This window comes from Heterodontus francisci, chromosome 27 (assembly GCF_036365525.1).
Source record: "Heterodontus francisci isolate sHetFra1 chromosome 27, sHetFra1.hap1, whole genome shotgun sequence".
NCBI lineage: Eukaryota > Metazoa > Chordata > Chondrichthyes > Heterodontiformes > Heterodontidae > Heterodontus > Heterodontus francisci.
Window position 1 is genome coordinate 44201373 of NC_090397.1, and position 19156 is coordinate 44220528.

The 19156-nt window shown below is 40.3% G+C and overlaps 1 protein-coding gene across 1 annotated transcript in view; it reads right to left on the reverse strand.

The window, feature by feature from the left end:
* LOC137384775 (lysine-specific demethylase RSBN1L-like) overlaps window positions 1–19156 on the reverse strand; it is a 69492-nt gene that overhangs the window by 16607 nt on the left and 33729 nt on the right. The window contains exons 3-4 of the mRNA XM_068059229.1: window positions 4606–4743; window positions 3458–3600 (exon numbers count right to left, since the gene is read on the reverse strand). Of these exons, the coding sequence (XP_067915330.1) occupies window positions 3458–3600; window positions 4606–4743 (281 nt within the window). The remainder of the gene's footprint in view (window positions 1–3457; window positions 3601–4605; window positions 4744–19156) is intronic.

Sequence of the window (19156 nt, forward strand, 5' to 3'; positions counted from 1 at the left end):
CGAGCCACTCTTGGTGATGGACATTGAAGTCCCCCACCCAGAGTACATTTTTTGCCCTCGCCACCCTCAGTGCTTCCTCCAAGTGGTGTTCAACAGGGTAGAGGACTGAGTCATCAGCTGAGGGAGGGCGTTAGGTGGTAATCAGTAGGAGGTTACCTTGTCCATGTTTGACCTGATGCCATGAGACTTCATGGGATCCGGAGTCGATGTTGAGGATTCCCAGGGAAACTCCCTCCCTACTGTATACCACTGTGCTGCCACCTCTGCTGGGTCTGTCCTGCCGGTGGCACAGGACATACCCAGGGATAGTGATTGCAGTGTCTGGGACATTGTCTGTCAGGTATGATTCCGTGAGTATGACTATGTCAGGCTGTTGTTTGACTAGCCTGTGGGACAGCTCTCCCAACTTTGGCACAAGCCCCCAGATGTTAGTAAGGAGGACTTTGCAGGGTCGACAGGGCTGGGTTTGCCGTTGTCGTTTCCGGAGCCTAGGTCGATGCCGGGTGGTCCGTCCAGTTTCATTCCTTTTTATTGACTTCGTAGCGGTTAGGTACAACTGAGTGGCTTGCTAGGCCATTTCAGAGGGCATGTAAGAGTTAACCACATTGCTGTGGGTCTGGAGTCACATATCGGCCAGACCAGGTAAGGACAGCAGATTTCCTTCCCTAAAGGACATTAGTGAACCAGATGGGTTTTTACAACAATCGACAATGGTTTCATGGCCATCATTAGACTAGCTTTTAATTCCAGATTTATTAATTAAATTCAAATTCCACCTTCTGCTGTGGTGGGATTCGAGCCCATGTCCCCAGAGAAATACCCTGGGTCTCTGGATTACTAGTCCAGTGATAATACCACTACGCCACCACCTACCCATTTCCTGACTACTCTTTAATTTACATTAATTGGTTTCACGCTAACTGCTAAGAGATATCCAAATTATCAAAAAAGTTGCATCAGAAACTTAAGTCATGCTCATGGAACACAATACTGATTTTAATGGTTATGAACCTGATAATCTAAACAATATTCAGAATCAAGCATCACAGATTTATATTCCATCTTTCAGGAACAAGACACCTTTTCTACCCGAAAGATAGATAATATATAAAAATTTGCAAATTATATTTTAGGAAGATTGGCTTTTTTAAAAAAAAAGTCAGTCTGTCTTATAGGAGAGGAGGGATGTAATGTATTCATCTAGGCACTAGAGGGGAGACTAGGAACTGTGTGAACAAAAACCACTTCGTGATTGCATCACTTGTAAAAACTTAAGTCTTTCCTCACAAGTTAATTAATCAGTGTTTATGAAGCCAAACATAACACTGAACAAATTAATCAGTACTTCAAGCTACAAATTATCAAGGAAAAGGGTTCCTGAATCAAAAGTCAGAATTGTGGCATTTTATAGTCATTACAGATGGCAACAAACATGCAATTTACAAGTAACACATAGAATAGACAATTTCTATTAAGATACTACTACATATTTATCAAATGGCACGGTATAAGGATTGACATTGCATTGCCATCTGGCAAGGTCCAAAAGCTTCACTAACACAATCAAGCATAAGCACACACCATTGACTATTTCTAACTTTCCCAGATGGCAATGTATGTTGTGGTGAAACACTTAACAAGCAATTAGATATTCAAATGTTTCTTTTTCCACTACAGAATCTGCAGAGCCCAAGATTCAACCAAAATCCTCATATCTTGGACCACTTGCGTTACAGAAGCTGGAACAACTTCCAAACCCAAAAGCATTCCATTGCTTGAACAAGAGAGAATTAGTAGTCCTGTATCCTGGCATTGATAAGTGACAGGAGAACAGGGGCAGACATTTTTGGCAGTTAGCGCCCTCCAAATTTTGTATCTCCATAAAAATGTGTCATGGTTTCCAGCAACAGTACAGAGTAATGATATATCCTATTATGAGAGATCAGGCCCCACTGAAAAAACAGGCTGAATTTTCCTCCTCTTTTCTTTCTAAAATCAGATAGTAAGGCTACGCTTTGCTGTCTCTCCTCCCTCCCCACACCCCCATGCCTTTTGTCCCATTTAACTCCTGTCTGCCATTACCACCACTCCCTAGGACTGCCTGGTGCAAGGTTAGCAACAATGATGGCCCCAATCTCCAGAAATGGATGGAAAGGCTTGGTAGAAACCTTCTCTTCCCCACAATTCTGTTCCCCAGCCACTTATTTTTATAGGCTTTAAAGCAGCAATCTTTGGGGTTCTTCTGTCCCTTTAAGATCTCTTAACGTTTGTTTGCTTGCAGCAGCACCATTCAAATGTTCCTCTGTGGCAATGGCAGGCTGCAACTTGGTGGTGGAACCCCAGTCAGAGCTTGGGCTTGCATGGATAGCAAGTTGAATTTGCAGCAAGTTTGAGGGACAGCCTCCACCAGAACACTGCTGCAAATAGGAAAATCCAGCCTGAGATGTCTGAAGAGTTATTATTTTTATTTGAATTGGTCATTTTTCCAATTAGATATTCTAAGCATTTCTATTAAATGAACATATTTCTCATACAAGGGTATATGTCCTTAAACTATTTTTCCATCAGTACCTAAGCTCTAGGATTTATGCCATGCAGCTGCCGACCTTCTCCTAATGCTTTTCAAAACAGCATTCAAGGAGACAGTTTCCTTGATTGAGCAGCATATTTTGTATTGTTTTGTATACCGCATTGATCAATTCTAGCTATACAATTTTAAAGATCCAATGACGAGAAGCATACAGCACAGTACTATAGTAGTACCATCTGAACATCGTCCTATTAAAAAAACAAGTCCAACCTCAAGTGTAAAGAAAATGCACTCAGGAGGGAAGATTAGAGATGCTGCACAATCTTGAAAGAAAGGAGGCCCTATCAAGGTACAAGAAATAGCACAGATAAAAGGTAAAGCCAGAATATCACTTCAAAGGAAAGCAAGGATCAGAGGACGTAAATTTAAATTGGTGCGAAGTAAATTTATAATATTAGTAAGAATTCATTTAGTTAAAGAGTGGCAAACTAAGAGCAATACCTGGCAGGTAAGCAAAGACAAAAATATTTAGATCATTCAAAATTCAATTGGGACATTAAGATGTCAAAGTTCATCCATTAGAACAATGAGCTTCACTGGAACAAAATGGCATTTTGTTTGGTTACATACACAGTATCAGAATATGTTCTACTATAAAGCAGTTGTCACATCTGTTCCATAGGACCTATGGTATGTATTAGGATTCCAAACTCTGACACTTAACCCTCATTACCTGCAGTATTAGATTTCTGGTATTTGAAGCTGGAGGAAAATTGGACATTTTGTTCCTTTTGAAAGGCACACAAGGATTTTACAGCTTATTCCTGTGCCTAGCAACTGAAGGAAAATGGGTACAGATGAGCGGTAGAAGCTTAACAGCTGGGAGACAGCGAAGGAGGTTTGACGAAAACAATACACTGAACTTACCGTCTTCGTTTAAAAGGTGATTTGGGCATGTCTGCTATAGGGATCACCTGTTCTCCTGGACGAACCCACATAATAGGGCCATCATCACTTTCTTTACGGCACTTAAGTTTGAGACTAGAAAGTGATCCCCATGGTAACGTACGCTATTGGCAGAAAAAAAGATTTAAATTTGTTTTTAAATTATATACATGCATGCTCATCAAAACTGCTCTAGTGCAGTAGATTTACAAGATCAACCAAATTCCTGCAGATGTCTTTCAAAGTAGTTGTAATATTGAATGACAATTGTAAATTCATCTTTATTTGAAAGGACAGATCTACAATTCAAGCATCAAAGCTAGCACTTGAAATGTTTTAAAGACCACAAAAAAATGAAACCAAGATATTTTTGCACTGGAAGCAAATGTGTGCTATTCTTCTGTAGGGGAACCAAAGATAATAATTTACAAATGCAATTTCAAAGTAAAAGAATCCAATTTTTTTTCAAAGTAACAAAATGTGTTACGATTTTTTTTGGAAGTCAAAATATTTTAATCTTTAGAACTTTTGTGCATTTTTCAACCATGTCTGTATTACTATAAATTTTGGAATTTCTGCAATGGTTACAATACTCCATTAATTTTATTGTGCATGCATAAATCAAGCTCTTGTTATTCCAACTTTGCAAATTAATCTAATGTTAAGTTACAAATTGGTTAAATACAAAATAAAAAAATTTGAGCAAATAGTTCAAATACTGAGTGCACATCGCTTTTGCATTTAGAAAAAGACTAGCAATTACCTGGATAGCAATGGCGGACACACCTCATATTGACTGGGTTCAAATTGTCGAAGGTGTTATTTCCTATTTTTTGTTGTTACATAGTGGATGTTTTTCAACCCAACCTTCTCTTTTCTCCTGCCACCCACTATACTGTTCAACTAAATAGTCAACTATCCAACCCAAAACCAAAGTCGTTGGCGAAATTGAATTAAGTTGTGTTCATGTTGACTGGTTGCTGTGTAGTTTACCTTTGCCATCGCCGAGCACTCATTGTTATTTCATTAGGCACAAATTTGGATATTAGCCCCACCCACCTGTGTGTTAAAAGCTTGGAACAATATTAAATGGACAATATGTATAACCGCCAAAGTCTAAAAATACTTACTTTTAAAAAAGGAGATTCTTCCAGTCTGTCAAGGAACTCTGGAAAGTAGTCCCCCACTTCTTCATCCACAGCTCCTACCAAGCTGATCTGTCGCATTGGGCCAGCCCTGTATGTACCATGTGAATATGTTCGCCTCACCTATTACCAGGTTAAAAAAAAAAATTGAAGTTAAACTAATGTACTGCTGCCATACCATATTGTAATGAATAAAATTATTGAAAACAGCTAGATAACATGGAGCAGAAATAGATTTATTTTTAAATCCTTGAAGGCTTGTGTGTTGAGACACCCATTTCCATTTGATATCGGCATTATGGCCAGACACAGATTAAAGCTTCTCTTTCACTACCAACACCATGTCTCAAGCACAGTCTCAAAACAGCTTTAATGAGATACTGCGCCACAATTTGCTGTGCCAGGGCATCCAAGGATGTCTGCCATTAGTTATACATGGTTTTGCACATTCAGGTTTTAAAACAAAAATTGTGTGGCAAGTTGCTTGAAGTATGAGCTGATAGCAGAGAGAGAGAAAGCGAGAGAGAAACTGGCCATCTGGGACCCGAATGAACAGGGCACCAAAGGTGTATCTTCTTAACCAGATTGAAGTACTGTGAAATTAACAGCACAAGAACAGAGAAGGAAATGCCTGCTATAATGGTTGAATATAATGTATAATCAGGAACAGATAAAGGAACACAAAAGAAAGATTGGATTAAGAGAGAGAAAAAGATTAAAAACTTACATATTTAAAATCTTCAACTATTACAACCAGAATTACAGACTCTCCCATTTCAAATAGTTAATTTTCAGGACCAGAGGGGTTGACTGGCAGTAACACCATGTTGTTAATAGTAGGAGACTGAAATGGATAAGACTTCACTATTTGTGGCGAGTTTAGTTTGTATTTACCGCACAAACACAGCAACTTCACATTGCTCAATGCATTAGAATAGTGAGCTACACAGTGCAATGCCATTTTTTTTTTTTTTTTTTGAGGCCAACGGCATAGTGGCACAAATCGGACGCAACTTTTGAACTTCCACAGTTAACCTCGCATCTGCCCTCACCTGAAATTGCTGCTGCATTTGTGCGTAAACAACAGCCAGCGTTATTCGCCTCATTGTTACCTTGACAGCAAATGATGGACTTTTTAAATTAACTAGCCATCTTGCTAAATCCAGAATCCTGGAATTCTTGATTTTAGGTCCAAAACTTTATGTTCTAATGCGAGATCCCACCATAGATCAAGAAAGGGAGCTCAGTAACTCACTTCTGCAAAATATTTTTACACTGGTCAATAAGGCAAGCTCTTCAAGTGAGTTTGTGGGTTAAGGTTCTGAACTTCAGATCATTTTGCACACTATCCCACTTACGTTACTATAATCTTCTATAACGAATATTCATTAGTAGAATAAGCTAAGACATCAGGTCTGTGTACACATTCACCAGGTCTTCTCACTACCTTACAACTGAAACATAATATAAATCATATAGCAATTTACAGACACGCCATTGTAATGATCCATTATGACTGGCATAAAAAGTGACTTTTGTACAGTATTTTTCTATCTTCAGAGTTCTCCCTCCACCTGGACCCCTCCTTCAGGTCTCTTATCCCCATTAGATCTTTTCATTAAGAAATGCAGCCATGACAGTGGGCTTCTCAATTTCTCTGCTCCCCTCACTCACACTATCCTAAATCACTCTGAACTTGTAGCACTCATTCTTTCAGGTCCAACCCCAACATTATGAAACTTGATTAGGGTGGTGCTACTGTGGTTTGGTGTACCGACCGTTACCTAGCAGAGGCCAAATGTCAATTCTCCGATACTTCCTCCTACCTTCCCCACCACTGAATATCAAGCTACCAAGTCTGTCACTGGCCTCATCTCCTCTCAAGATCTTCCCTCCACTGCCCACAACCTCAGCTCCCCAACCCAAACAACCAGTTTCTACCTTCTTCCCAAGACCGTAAACAGTTCTACCCTGGCATACCCATCGTTTCAACCCGTTCCTGCCCCACTGAACTGATTTCTTCCTTTCTCGACTATTTTTTTCTCCCTTTGTCCAGTCTCTTCCCACCTAGACCTGGGCGGCACAGTGGTTAGCACCGCAGCCTCACAGCTCCAGCGACCAGAGTTCAATTCTGGGTACTGCCTGTGTGGAGTTTGCAAGTTCTCCGTGTCTGCGTGGGTTTTCGCCGGGTGCTCCGGTTTCCTCCCACCACCAAAAGACTTGCAGGTTGATAGGTAAATTGGCCATTATAAATTGCCCCTAGTATAGGTAGGTGGTAGGGAAATATAGGGACAGGTGGGGATGTGGTAGGAATATGGGATTAGTGTAGGATTAGTATAAATGGGTGGTTGATGGTCGGCACAGACTCGGTGGGCCGAAGGGCCTGTTTCAGTGCTGTATCTCTAAATAAAATAAATAAATAAATGACTCTTCCGATGTCCTCAGTCAATTCAACAGTTTCCAGTTTCTTGGCCCCAAAAGTCTCCTTTTCACCATGGACATCCAATTCCTCCAACCCCACCAGGGAAGTCTGAGGGCTCTCTGCTCCTTCCTTGAATGGAGGCCCAGTCTCCATCCACCACCACCCTCCTCCACCTGGCGGAACTTGTTTGCACATTAAACAACTTCTCCTTTAACTCCATTCACTTTCTCCAAATAAAAGGTGTTACTATGGGAACCCACATGGGTCCAAACTATGCCTACCTTTTTGTGGGATATGTGGAACATTCTTTGTGAGTCCTACTCAGGATTCTCCCCCACCAACCTCTTTTTTCAGTACAGTGATGACTATATTTGTGCTGTTTCCAGCTGTTGCCCTGAACTAGAAAATTTTATCAACCCCTCCTTGGCATCTTTTGTTGCAAGCATTTTCTACTATCCAAGGCCCCAAACACTCCTTCCAGATGAAACAGCAATTTACTTGGACTACTTTCAATTTAGTACACTGTATTTGTTGCTCACAATGCGGTTTCCTCTATACTGGGGAGACCAAATGCAGATTGGGTGGCCACTTTGTAGAACACCTTCATTCTGTCTGCAAGCATGGCCGAGCAACCGGTCACCTGTAATTTTAATTCTCCACCTTGCTCCCACTCAGTCCTCAGCCTCCTGCAGCTTCCAATGAAGCTCAACATAACCTTGAGGAACATCATCTCATCTTTCGATTAGGCACTTGACAGCCTTCCGGACTCACTGAGCTCAACAATTTCAGGTCGTAACCTCTGCCCCCACTGTATTTCCTCTTTCTTTGCTGGTTTTGTTTTTCTCGTTTTTCATTTTTTAAAACTGCTTTCGGATAACAGCTGCTCATGATTCTGCCATTCACACCTCCTCTAGATACATCTTTTGTTTAACTGCCCTTGTACCATGAACCCTTTTGTCATTTAATCTTTCTTGCTTTCCACCCTATCACAGACATTCCTTTTGTCTTACCCTCTCCCCTTTCACTTACTTAAAGCCTACTGCAGCTCGACCTTTTCCCAATTCTGATAACATTTCAAGTCAATGACCTTTTAACTCTTCCCCTCTTATTATGACCAGGTGGGAAAGAGGTCTAGGGTTCCCTTTCAGCCTTCACCTGGTCTTACTGTAACGGGTTTAATTTCAAACCCACGGTGTTTTTTTTAGCTGCCCCTTGAGTGAATCCTTGTTCACCGCTTTCCAATTATAAGGCAAAGAAACCAGCACAAAAAGGCTTCCTTAGGTTTATAGAAGAAAAATTGAAATTTATTAAACTCTATTCGGTTAATACCTACGGATACACGGCGCGCACCCACGCTAGTATGCATACGTGATACATACATGCAAATAGATACAGAAAAGAGAAGAAAAATAAAGAGGCAATATCTGAAGAGTTTTTGTTATGGTTCTTCAAGCTCACTGTAGAGTCCTTGATTGTAGGTAGATCTTGCTTTTCGTTGGGGCCCAGTATTCTTCTTAAACCTTGTTCGCTGTAGGAGACTTTTCTCTCTTGGTGTTCATGTGTCTTCAGTGGATTCAGAGGCTTGTGAGAAAGAGATGGGAGCAGACAGGAGAGACATCTCAGTCCAGGAGCAAACAGCTTTCTGCCCAAACTGTTTGTACAAATTCAAAAAACTCAGGTTGCCCAGCAGTTTAGCCACGTGACTAGCTGGTTTGACTATGTCCGTTTGTGTATTCGGCCATCTTAGCAGTCAACCTGGAATGCGAGCTCCCCCATCTTCAACGTCTGGTGATCAAAAGTCCATTGTGGGTTGAATGGCTGCTTTGTCCTTCCAAACACTATTAATTTGCAAATGTCTTTTCCAGCCACGGCTGATCTGTTTAACAAGTCCTTTCTTCACTCCAGTAACAGTTTAAAATCAATGTTCATGACAAAATTAATGTGCCTCGTTCTTGGCAGGTGGGGGCCTAGCATGACACGCTCCACAGATACTGCCAGACCTGCTGAGCATTGCCAGCTTTTTCTATTTTTATTTCAGATTTCCAGCATATGCAGTATTTAGCTTCTGTATTCGTGACTTTGGCACTAATTTATTTGCTTTCATTTTCCAAAAGTAGCACCTGATAAACCACAGGTATGTTTTAATGTTTGTGATTCCACACTTAAAAGCATCGCTAAGTGCTCAAAACAGTAAGATCATTGGTGGAAAAGAGACACTTTTGGTGCTACCATTAATAAAATAGAATTGCCCACACCGAATACCCTTCAAAAATCTGCTGGACAAGCATATCCAGCTTTTATTCATTTAACATTTTTAAAACCAATTCCCTCCCCCTCAGAAACCATTTTTCAATACAATTTCCTCCAGCTGAGAAGATAAGAAGTTCACGAGTTCCTTTCTCCATTTCTACCATCAATTCTACTTTGCAATTTGCCAGCACAAAGTACAATTACACCATAGCCAAACGCTTCAATCACCTCTACGCAGGAGTCATTTGTAACATTCACTGGCCTGATTAAAGAAAATGCTTTTGATTAGCAAACACCACACCTCCAAAGCACTGTGAAGTTTTAGTCCTTAGACAGTTGATGCCTCGAGAGAAATTTCAATATCCTGGAGCAAGCTATTTTAAATAAGTTTTCAACTCACATGGAAACAAAGATTATTACAGCAAAGAAAAAGGCTGGGAAAGGACAAAATTGTAGTCAACATGTTGCACTTTTATTTAAAACTAACACATCCCCAATAGCACTGGTCATGGTGTGTCAGAGACTATCCAGATTTATAACAAAAGGGATGTTAGGTCATGCGGGGATATCAGGTCACGCAGATGGTCAAATTCAGTATTTATTTTAAATTGAAAATAGTTTTACACTTTTCAATTAAAATTGGATCAAATTCTACAAGCGGCTATTTTTCTATGAAAAACATTAGTGGCCTTTATCAATTATTCCATTTTCCTTGTTCTATGTACTTCATTTTTAATAACCTGAAAATGGAAGAAAACATGTAGGAGATTGTAGGTAGTATTTAGTCATGGTGGTAAGGGGGCTTGTGGAATTTTAGAAGTTTTATGAGACTTCAGTTGGATTAACAGGAGTGGTTATAGTAGCATTGTAGAGGGGGAAAAAATCAACAGTTTGGTAACATAGGGGTACAAATCTGGTGGGGTTCAGTTTAGTGGAGGACTCCTGGGGTCTGCAAGCAGTTGGGGAGGTGGCACCTGGAAGCAATGCAAGAGATGGAATCTCAATGAATAACATTAGTGCTGGTGCCTGCAAAGGGAGGGGGTGGGGGGGTGTTGTGTGTGTGCGTGCGTGCGCATGCACATGGTGGGGGATGGATGATGTCTGGGTACGTGTGAGGGGCAGCAAGGGTTTTCAGTAACCATCAGGCAACAGGCTCAGGCAGCAGAATATGAGGTACCGATGGGACAAAGGGGAGAAAACAAGCTGTCAGCACTATGGCCTGGGAGGCAGAAGAGCACTGGAACTATTTGGAATGGAGGGGAAGCATAGTACACCTTATAACATGTCAGAAATGCGGGTGGGGGAAAGCCCAGGAGTATGTACATGGAGTGGAAGGAATGGGATGGGGCAGGGATGTAGGTTATAGTGGTTCAGGCTTTGGGAGCAGAGGGAAGATAGGTACAATCCAGAGTCCAACAGTACTCAGTGTCAGGTTGGTTCATGGGCTGAGGCCAGTTTTTAAAGTCAGTCCATGCTAATACTGTATCAGCATAGTTAATTGCGCTTTAAAAATTAGTGCTCAATGGTCCACTTGTCAGATTAATGCTGCCTCAACTAAACAAAAATTTAATTTTATTCTATAAGGAATCATGTGCAAAAAAATCATTTTGCAAATGGTTTTTAAAAAGTTGGCAAGAGCTCAAAAATCCTTTCCTGTTGTCAGCTGAGTCTTGCTTTTACAAAATCCTACTGATGCAGGATAAGAATTTCAGCACATCAAACCAACACATTACCCTGAAGTTAAAAGTGTGACGATAGCGATTGGTCAAATGTCAGCTTGAAGCCTGGATCTTTCAAAGGGAGCATTCATGAAGTTACTGAAACATATAAATGACAACTTTGCATGGGCGTTTAGTCATCATGTTAATGTGAATTATATACTTTTCATTTTTATTTTTAGAATCCCTCTAGCCCATACCGGTCAGGCTGAGGGGAAAACAAAAAAAAAGTTTGATTATTTGGATTCATTTACTTTCTCGATTCTTTACTGGCATTTTCTTATGATTAATCAGCATGCTCGCTGTTTTCCTCAATTCTAATTTGTACTTGTAAAATATTTTTGTTCGTGGGACGTGGGCATCACTGGCATGGCTGCAACTGTACAAGGCATTAGTGAGACTGCACCTGGAGTATTGCGTACAGTTTTGGTCCCCTTACTTGAGGAGGGATGGAGCTATATTGGAGGCAGTTCAGAGGAGGTTCACCAGATTGATTCCAGAGATGAGGGGTTTGTCTTATGAAGAGAGATTGAGCAGTTTAGGCCTTTACTCTGGAGTGTAGAAGAATGAGAGGAGATCTAATTGAGGTATACATGATTAAGGGGATTGACAAAGTAGACATAGAAAGGATGCTTCCTCTGGTGGGGCAATCGAGAACGAGAGGTCATAATTTTAGGATAAGGGGTAGCAGATTTAAAACAGAGAAGAGGAGAAATTACTTCTCTCAAAGGGTCAGGAGTCTGTGGAATTCACTATCCCAGAGTGTGGTGGATGCTGGGACATTGAGTAAATTTGAGGAGATAGACAGATTTTTAATTAGTAATGGGTTGAAGGGTTATGGAGAACGGGCAGGAAAGTGGAATTGAGGCAGAGATGAGATCAGCCATGATCGTATTGAATGGCGGAGCAGGCTCGAGGGGCTGAATTGCCTACTCCTGCTCCTAGTTATGTTCTTATTTGTTGCTTATCTTTAATCGCCCTTGATAAGGTAGTGGTGAGCTGCAACATATCAGTTTTGATTTGCTATTCTTTTACTTTGAGCCAATCAACAAGATGACAGGAAAAGTGTGACACTTATGGGAAGTGTACGCTTATAGACACGAGATGTTCAATATATTATACAGACTGCTTAGAATTTTTATTTCGTAAATTAGTTAATACTAGTTGTCATTGGACAAGTGCAATTTGAGGTTAAGGACAATTGTGATAGCAGCTACAGTTGCTGTGTTTAATCTGACCTGTTTCATTAGAGTCACTCTTCAGCTACGCACTTGTGGGAAAGTGATCAAAGATGTTATGAATTAAGCTGACTGGTGAGTGTTGTCTCTGTCAATCGGCAGCTGTTTAGAAATTCTAGCACCTGCCTTAATGGAGAGGTCAAATTAGAATGCTGCGTTTTCGCGCTTTAAAAAAAAAATTTAGAAACCTGACGGTTGAATGCTGGATGCAAGAATTTTACATAGACCTACATTAATAAAAGGCACTTAAATATCATATACAGTACTGTTACAACTGTTATAAACAAAATATTAAAACAATTTTAAACAAAAAATTTCAAACGCTTCCTTCATCCTGTCACGCACATCAGAAGTGCAATAATACAACATTCACTGACCAACTACGAAGAGTATGGGGAAAAAAAAAACTTTGTCTTTAAAAAAAATGAAACATTTTTTTTTTTTTTTTTAAAGTGAACAATGGTCCAAAATGGCCACTGAAGAAAAAGGGGAATAGCCTTTTGTGTATCCAAACTGTCTGACAAAGACAAAGGACAAATCTTCAAAGCGAAAAAGGGCTAATGAAACCCAGCTTATACCTATCCTAAAATCATTCCAGAATTGAATGCCGGCTTCTAAAACAGAGGTGGTGTGAAGTAGCCACGTACTGGGCCATTGTGCGATCACCATGGGGCAGAAGCCAGAGCGTCTCCGAACAGTAGGCGAAAGGTGACAGAGTTTTGCCTTAAAACAAAGAATGACATCGAGAGGTTACTTGTAACAGCTGGCATTCCAGCAAGCCAGAAAGTACATGTCCTGCTGAAAAGATCCAACATCTACATTATACAAATGAGAGATGAACGTTATCCACCATCTTCAACAGAACCTTCAAATGAAGAAAGGAATCTACAATCGTCTCAGGCCAGCAACTATCTATAACTTGAATCTCAAGAGAATTCAAAGGTTTATCGTAAGCCTTCTTCCCCCACTAAAACCCACCTACCTCTTCCTCTTCTCTGTTTCTTCATGTGTGTTGTGTACAAGTAAATGCATAAGTGAATGACGTTATGACTATTTCGGGATAAGGCATATTGATCAACAGACAATTGACTTTCTGTTTCTAAAAGCTACAAGAAAACTTGCTGCTGTCTGGTTATTTGAAAGATAAAACACCAAGGGACTAAACTCGAATACAAATACGCTTGCTGTGGTCAGGTAGGGCGTTGAACAGTGAGAAATACCCACGTCACACCACGTGGCTGTAACAATTCCAATTTTCTCTTGTTCCAGTCTGTTGTTTTATCTTTACTTAATTTATGAACAGTCCACCTAATAACATACTCTATTCATCTTTTGAAGTCCACTTTAGAGGCAGGACTCAAATGAAAAATAAATCTGGTCATTTTTTTCCAATCAATTAATGAACCCAATAACATTTGTAGACATCAAACCAATAAGGATGGAAAACAAGTGACTTCATCAAGGCCAGTGAGAAAGTAAACCTGGTGATGTTGTGAGGTTTAAATTATTAGAATACTAAACAGCACTCTACAATTCCCCCAGGCTTGTTGCCAAGCAACAGGATTCTTTTCCCTTCATGCTGAAGATATCCACATTTCTCAGGCCTACACATTTTGATTATTATTCCAACATTATTTCATGTCTCAATCTGCTTCCTCCAGCCAAACTTGCTGCGTAATTCAAGAGATTAGATAAAAAAAGTACATATTCATTTCATTGCATCCAGTCCATCACCAGGACTGCCAACTTTCCCCTTAGCAACAAAGCCTGTCCATATCATCCCATTGCTGCTGAAACAGTCAATGCCGTCTTCACAGCTCAGCTTGATTAGACTAATGGAAGCTCTGTACAGACTTCACTCACGAAAGAATGGCATTTCTACATGCACCAGATAATTAGCAGGGCAGGATCAATGCGTCTCGCAAAACATATTGCTATTTGTCTTCCAAACAAAGAGGTCTTGCAAAACCTAACACATTGGAGATGAGATCTCAAACTGTTTGCCCCACAAACATTGTGGACCATGCTGTTGTAGAAAACCTTTACCAGAACCCCTCAATCAAAAACTGAAAACGGAATTAAAAAAACAAAATTTAATGCAGAAGTTAAATATTTAATGGTTTAAAAAATTTGCTCATGGGATATGGGTGGTACTAGCAAGACCAGTATTTATTACCCATCCCTAATTGCACTTGAGAAGGTGGTGGTGAGCCCCCTTCTTAAAGCATTGCTGTCCATGTGATAAAAGTAGTTTCACAGGGAGCAGAGCATACAAGCATTAAACTCTGGCAAGTTGTGTGAATGGGTGTTCTGTATTCTGTAATCAACTGTAATCTGTCTTCTAGACTTTGGAAGCATGAATCACTGTTTAGTTTCTTCAGCTGGCAATATGCCTTGGAATCTGCACAGACTAATATGAACAGGCCTAAAGGAAGACATTGTCTGATGGAATTCCAACATAAAAATGCTATTAACAGTTTCCACCGCTTATCACAAGCAGCTGCTTATAATCGGAAAGGCAGCACTAACCATTTGTTGATACCAAAGGAGTGAATTACAAAGGCACTGCCTAAATGTATTAAGCACATTGACTTGTTCAAGCAGTTCAACAAATTATTTGCACCTTGTTAATCCCCTGTATTCACCAGTCTACACACCACTTCACAACACCCCTCTATATATGTGCAACATTCATTTTTTATGCCCTAGGGATTTCTGTGATAAACTGTTCAGTTAAATTGGGAGTTTGGTCACAGGGATTAAAGTGTCTTAAAAAGCACTAGATACACTACTTGTAGATGGGAGCACATATCCTGAAATTATTTGATCTCGTCAAAATAGGATGCAGGAAGGTGAATACATTAGTGTTTTATGTTTTAACTGTATATGTTCTGCTGTTGGTCTCAAATTTGAGGCACTGATCAGATTTAAAGACAGGGCTAAATTGTGGCGAGTCGAAGAGACTTAGTAGTTGGCAGGAAAAAAGACAGAGGCACAAGGGGAGAGCCAACTGTGCAACAGCCCCGACAAACAAATTTCTCTGCAGCACCTGTGGAAGAGCCTGTCACTCCAGAATTGGCCTTTATAGCCACTCCAGGCGCTGCTTCACAAACCACTGACCACCTCCAGGCGCGTATCCATTGTCTCTCGAGATAAGGAGGCCCAAAAGAAAAGAAAAGATCAGATTTTATATCATGAATCAGTGATTGGTTTTACTGTCCGTTTATAGCAGGTAAATCACGCAAACACCAACGTGCCTGTTGAAAGCTGTATATAGGTAGTTTAATCATCCTGCAAATAATATTTAACCTTATTTCCGGTAAGCGTCAAAGGAATTTTCAAAAAATATTTTCAGTGATTTGACTGACTTTGCTTTGGTTTATTAGCAACTGTTGTTTACCCATTTTTGATTTGCATTTTTTGAACTTGATTTGTGTTTTTCATTGCTGCCTACAACTTGGTACATTCTTTATAGCTCATCAGTTGTGATTTGTTGCTGTAGTACAAATATGAAATTAGATCCCTGGTGACAAGTGTGACAACATTTTCTGGGACAATAAAGCATGTTTATATATATCATAGTTCTGCAATGGATACTCTCTTTTGCAGGGTATAGAAAGAGATTGAGAATGAATGCTGGGGTTTTGAAGCGGTTGGTGGCAATAAAAAAAAAGAGATAAACACTTGCAGTGAAAGGAACAATTGCATTTCGAATTCTTGGTATAAGAAAGGCAGGTGCTGTAAACATCTCTTTTCTATTTCTCCCTCTGAAGTAAGGTTGGTAAAGCTGGGGAATGCAAGTGGGAAGGGGTGCACATCTCTAGTGAGAATTTAGTAGGAAATATATAAAAGTTCTGCCCAGAATGGTGAAATGTGCTATTTAATTGCTTCCTGAAAAATAGTGTTTTCTTTATCCACTGCAACTAGTTAACTAGCCAACACAAGCTGCATAAATAAATCTGTGTGCAAACAATTATTGTTTTCAAATCTACAGTATAAGAAAAAGGGCATTTTCTATCATCCCTTGAGTCTCAGCCAGCTTCTGGCTCCCTGGTTAAAAAAGCAAGTACAAGGAACCAGTTTTCCTCAAACTTTACCTCAAAAACATTCTAAAGTTCATGCTCCAAATTGGTTAGAATACATTTAATCAAAAATTCAATTAGAATAGCCTGAAGAATATCCCATGCAGAGTTGTTCACTAACTTAGACTGTGACACAGATAGGTGTTTACTTCAGCTGCCAAACTGGCGCCTCTGGGAACGATATAAACTCCAACCCCAGCCTTATTAGGAGGGGATAAAGCCCAAGTGAAAGGTACGCAGACACAAAGTAATTTTATAGATAAGTTTAAAATAAATTGTTGTGCAACGACTTGTATTTATATAGCGCCTTTAACGTAATTAATGTGGGAGACCAACCAGGAGTGAATTGGAATAGTTAAGTCTAGAGGTAACTTAGATGCTTTACAGAAGCATTATAAAACAAAGTATGACACCGAGCCACAAAAGGAGATATTAGTTCAGATAACCAAAAGCCTGGTCAAAGAGATAGGTTTTAAAGAGTGTCTTAAAAGGAGGAAAGTGGGGTGGAGGGGTGTAGGGAGGGTATTCCAAAGCTTGGGGCCCAGGCAACTGAAGGTGCAGCCACCAATGGTGAAGCAATTAAAGTCAGGGATGCACAAGAGGCCAGAATTAAGAGGACTGCCTATATCTGGGAGTGTTGTGGGGCTGGAGGAGATTACAGAGATAGGGAGCGGTGAGGCCACGGAGAGATTTGAAAACAAGGATGAGAATTTTAAAAGCAATACGTTACTTCACTGGGAGCCAATGTAGGTCAGCGAGCACAGGGGTGATAGAATGAGACTTAGTGCGAGTTAGGACACAGGCAGCAGAGTGTTGGATTACTTCAAATTTATGAAAGGTAGAATGTGGGAGACCAGCCAGGAGTGAATTGGAATAGTTAAGTCTAGAGGTAACTTTGACATCAAGGAGAGTTTCAGCAGCTGAGCTACAACAAACTGAGTTGGGCGATGTTATTTGGGGTGGAAATAGGTGATCTTAGTGATGACACGAATGAAATGGGAAGCTCATCTCGGGGTCAGATATGACACCAGGTTTGCGAACAGACTGGCTTAATCTCAGACCATTGCCAGGGAGAAGAATGGAGTTGGTAGCTAGGGAACGGAATTTGCAGCAGGGACCGAAAACAATGGCTTTAGTCTTCCCAATATTTAATTGGAGGACATTTCTGCTCATCCAGTACTGGATGTTGGATAAGTAGTCTGATAATTTAGTAACAGTGGAGGAGTAGAGAGAAGTGTGGCGAGGTAGAGCTGAGTGTCGTCAGCATACAAATGAAAACTAAAGCCGTGCTTTCGGATGATGTCGCCAAGGGGCAGCATGTAGAGGAGAAATAGAAGAGGGCCAAGGATAAATCCTTGGGGATACCAGAGGTAATGTTCAATGTTTTTTGCATCGGTTTGTTACCAACTTCATTTTCAGCACTGGAAATTTGAATTTAGTAAAATGGCAGACGAAAGGATTTTCAAAATTTGGGAGTCAGTTTTTCCTCACTGCTCATTTTCAGTTATGTTTATTGCTCTCATAAGTATGGAAACACGAGCCTATCAGTTGCAGCAAAAAAGTGGAATGCACAGGAAGTGCATACAGCTATACTATTCCTTTTTATTCATACGTGGGAGGTGGGTATTGCTGGTAGGAATGCTAGCATTTATTGCCCTTGAGAAGGTGGTGGTGAGCCACCTTCTTGAGTTGCTGCAGCCCTTGTGGTGTAGGTACATCCACTATGGCAGTTGATACAATTGAGTGGCCTGCTAGAGTCACTACATTGCTGTAGCTTGGAGTCACATATCGGCCAAGAACAGGTAAGAATGGCAGATTTCCTTCCCTAAAAGGACATTAGATAACCAGATTGTTTTTTACGACAATTTAGTCATTCATGGTCACCATTACTGAGACTAGCTTTTTACTCTAGATTTACTTAATCAGTTGAATTTAAATTTCCCCTACCATGGTGAACTCATGCCTCCAGAGAATTATTCCAGACCTCTGGATTACAAGTTCACTAAAACCAATATGCTACCATTCCGTACTACATCTCTTGTGGCGCTGCTCACATTGAGCCAGAGAATATGGTATCCCAGTTCCGAAGAAGGGTCAATGACCCAAAACGTTAACTCTGCTTCTCTTTCCACAGATGCTGCCAGACCTGCTGAGTGGTTCCAGCATTTCTTGTGTTAAGATAGTATCCCATATTATAGTATATTGCATGGCATGATGCAATAGCCTTTATGGGGACTGCCAAAAATCAAATTCCCATGGGGGTGAATGAGTGAGGCGAGAGGAAAAAAAGAGGGAAAGTTAGGAGGGAAGGGAGTGTTAAGTGGTCTGACAGCAAAAGGAAAATAGGCCGAGACTCAATACCTTGGCCAACTCTGAAATTGTTCTTTCCAATGCACAATTATTCACTTAACTGTATTCAAGTGACTAGCCAGCCAAGATAAAAGGTATCAAGGAAAACAAACAAACTGAACCTAACCACAGAATTTTTACAATATCTTTTCACTGCCCTTTTTCTCAAATATACAGTCTCAAAATAAAGGTTTAATAAAAAGATATAGAGATGAGACTTCACACAGTACGAATTAAGTTTACCTATAAAATAGCCTGTTGATTCTTTGAATACCCACAATATCATTTTTACATATGGTACCCGAGCTATGAGAATGTCACCTTCAATCCACCTGTTGGCAAAGACTAACAATTAACTGTGCCTAATGGATATCAGAAATTTAATGTGCAGGATTTCCTGGAATGTCTGATTTATTCACTGCAACAACTGGAAACGTTTTTTTTCCTTTGCCTGTTAACAATATCTGTGTGTTTTTC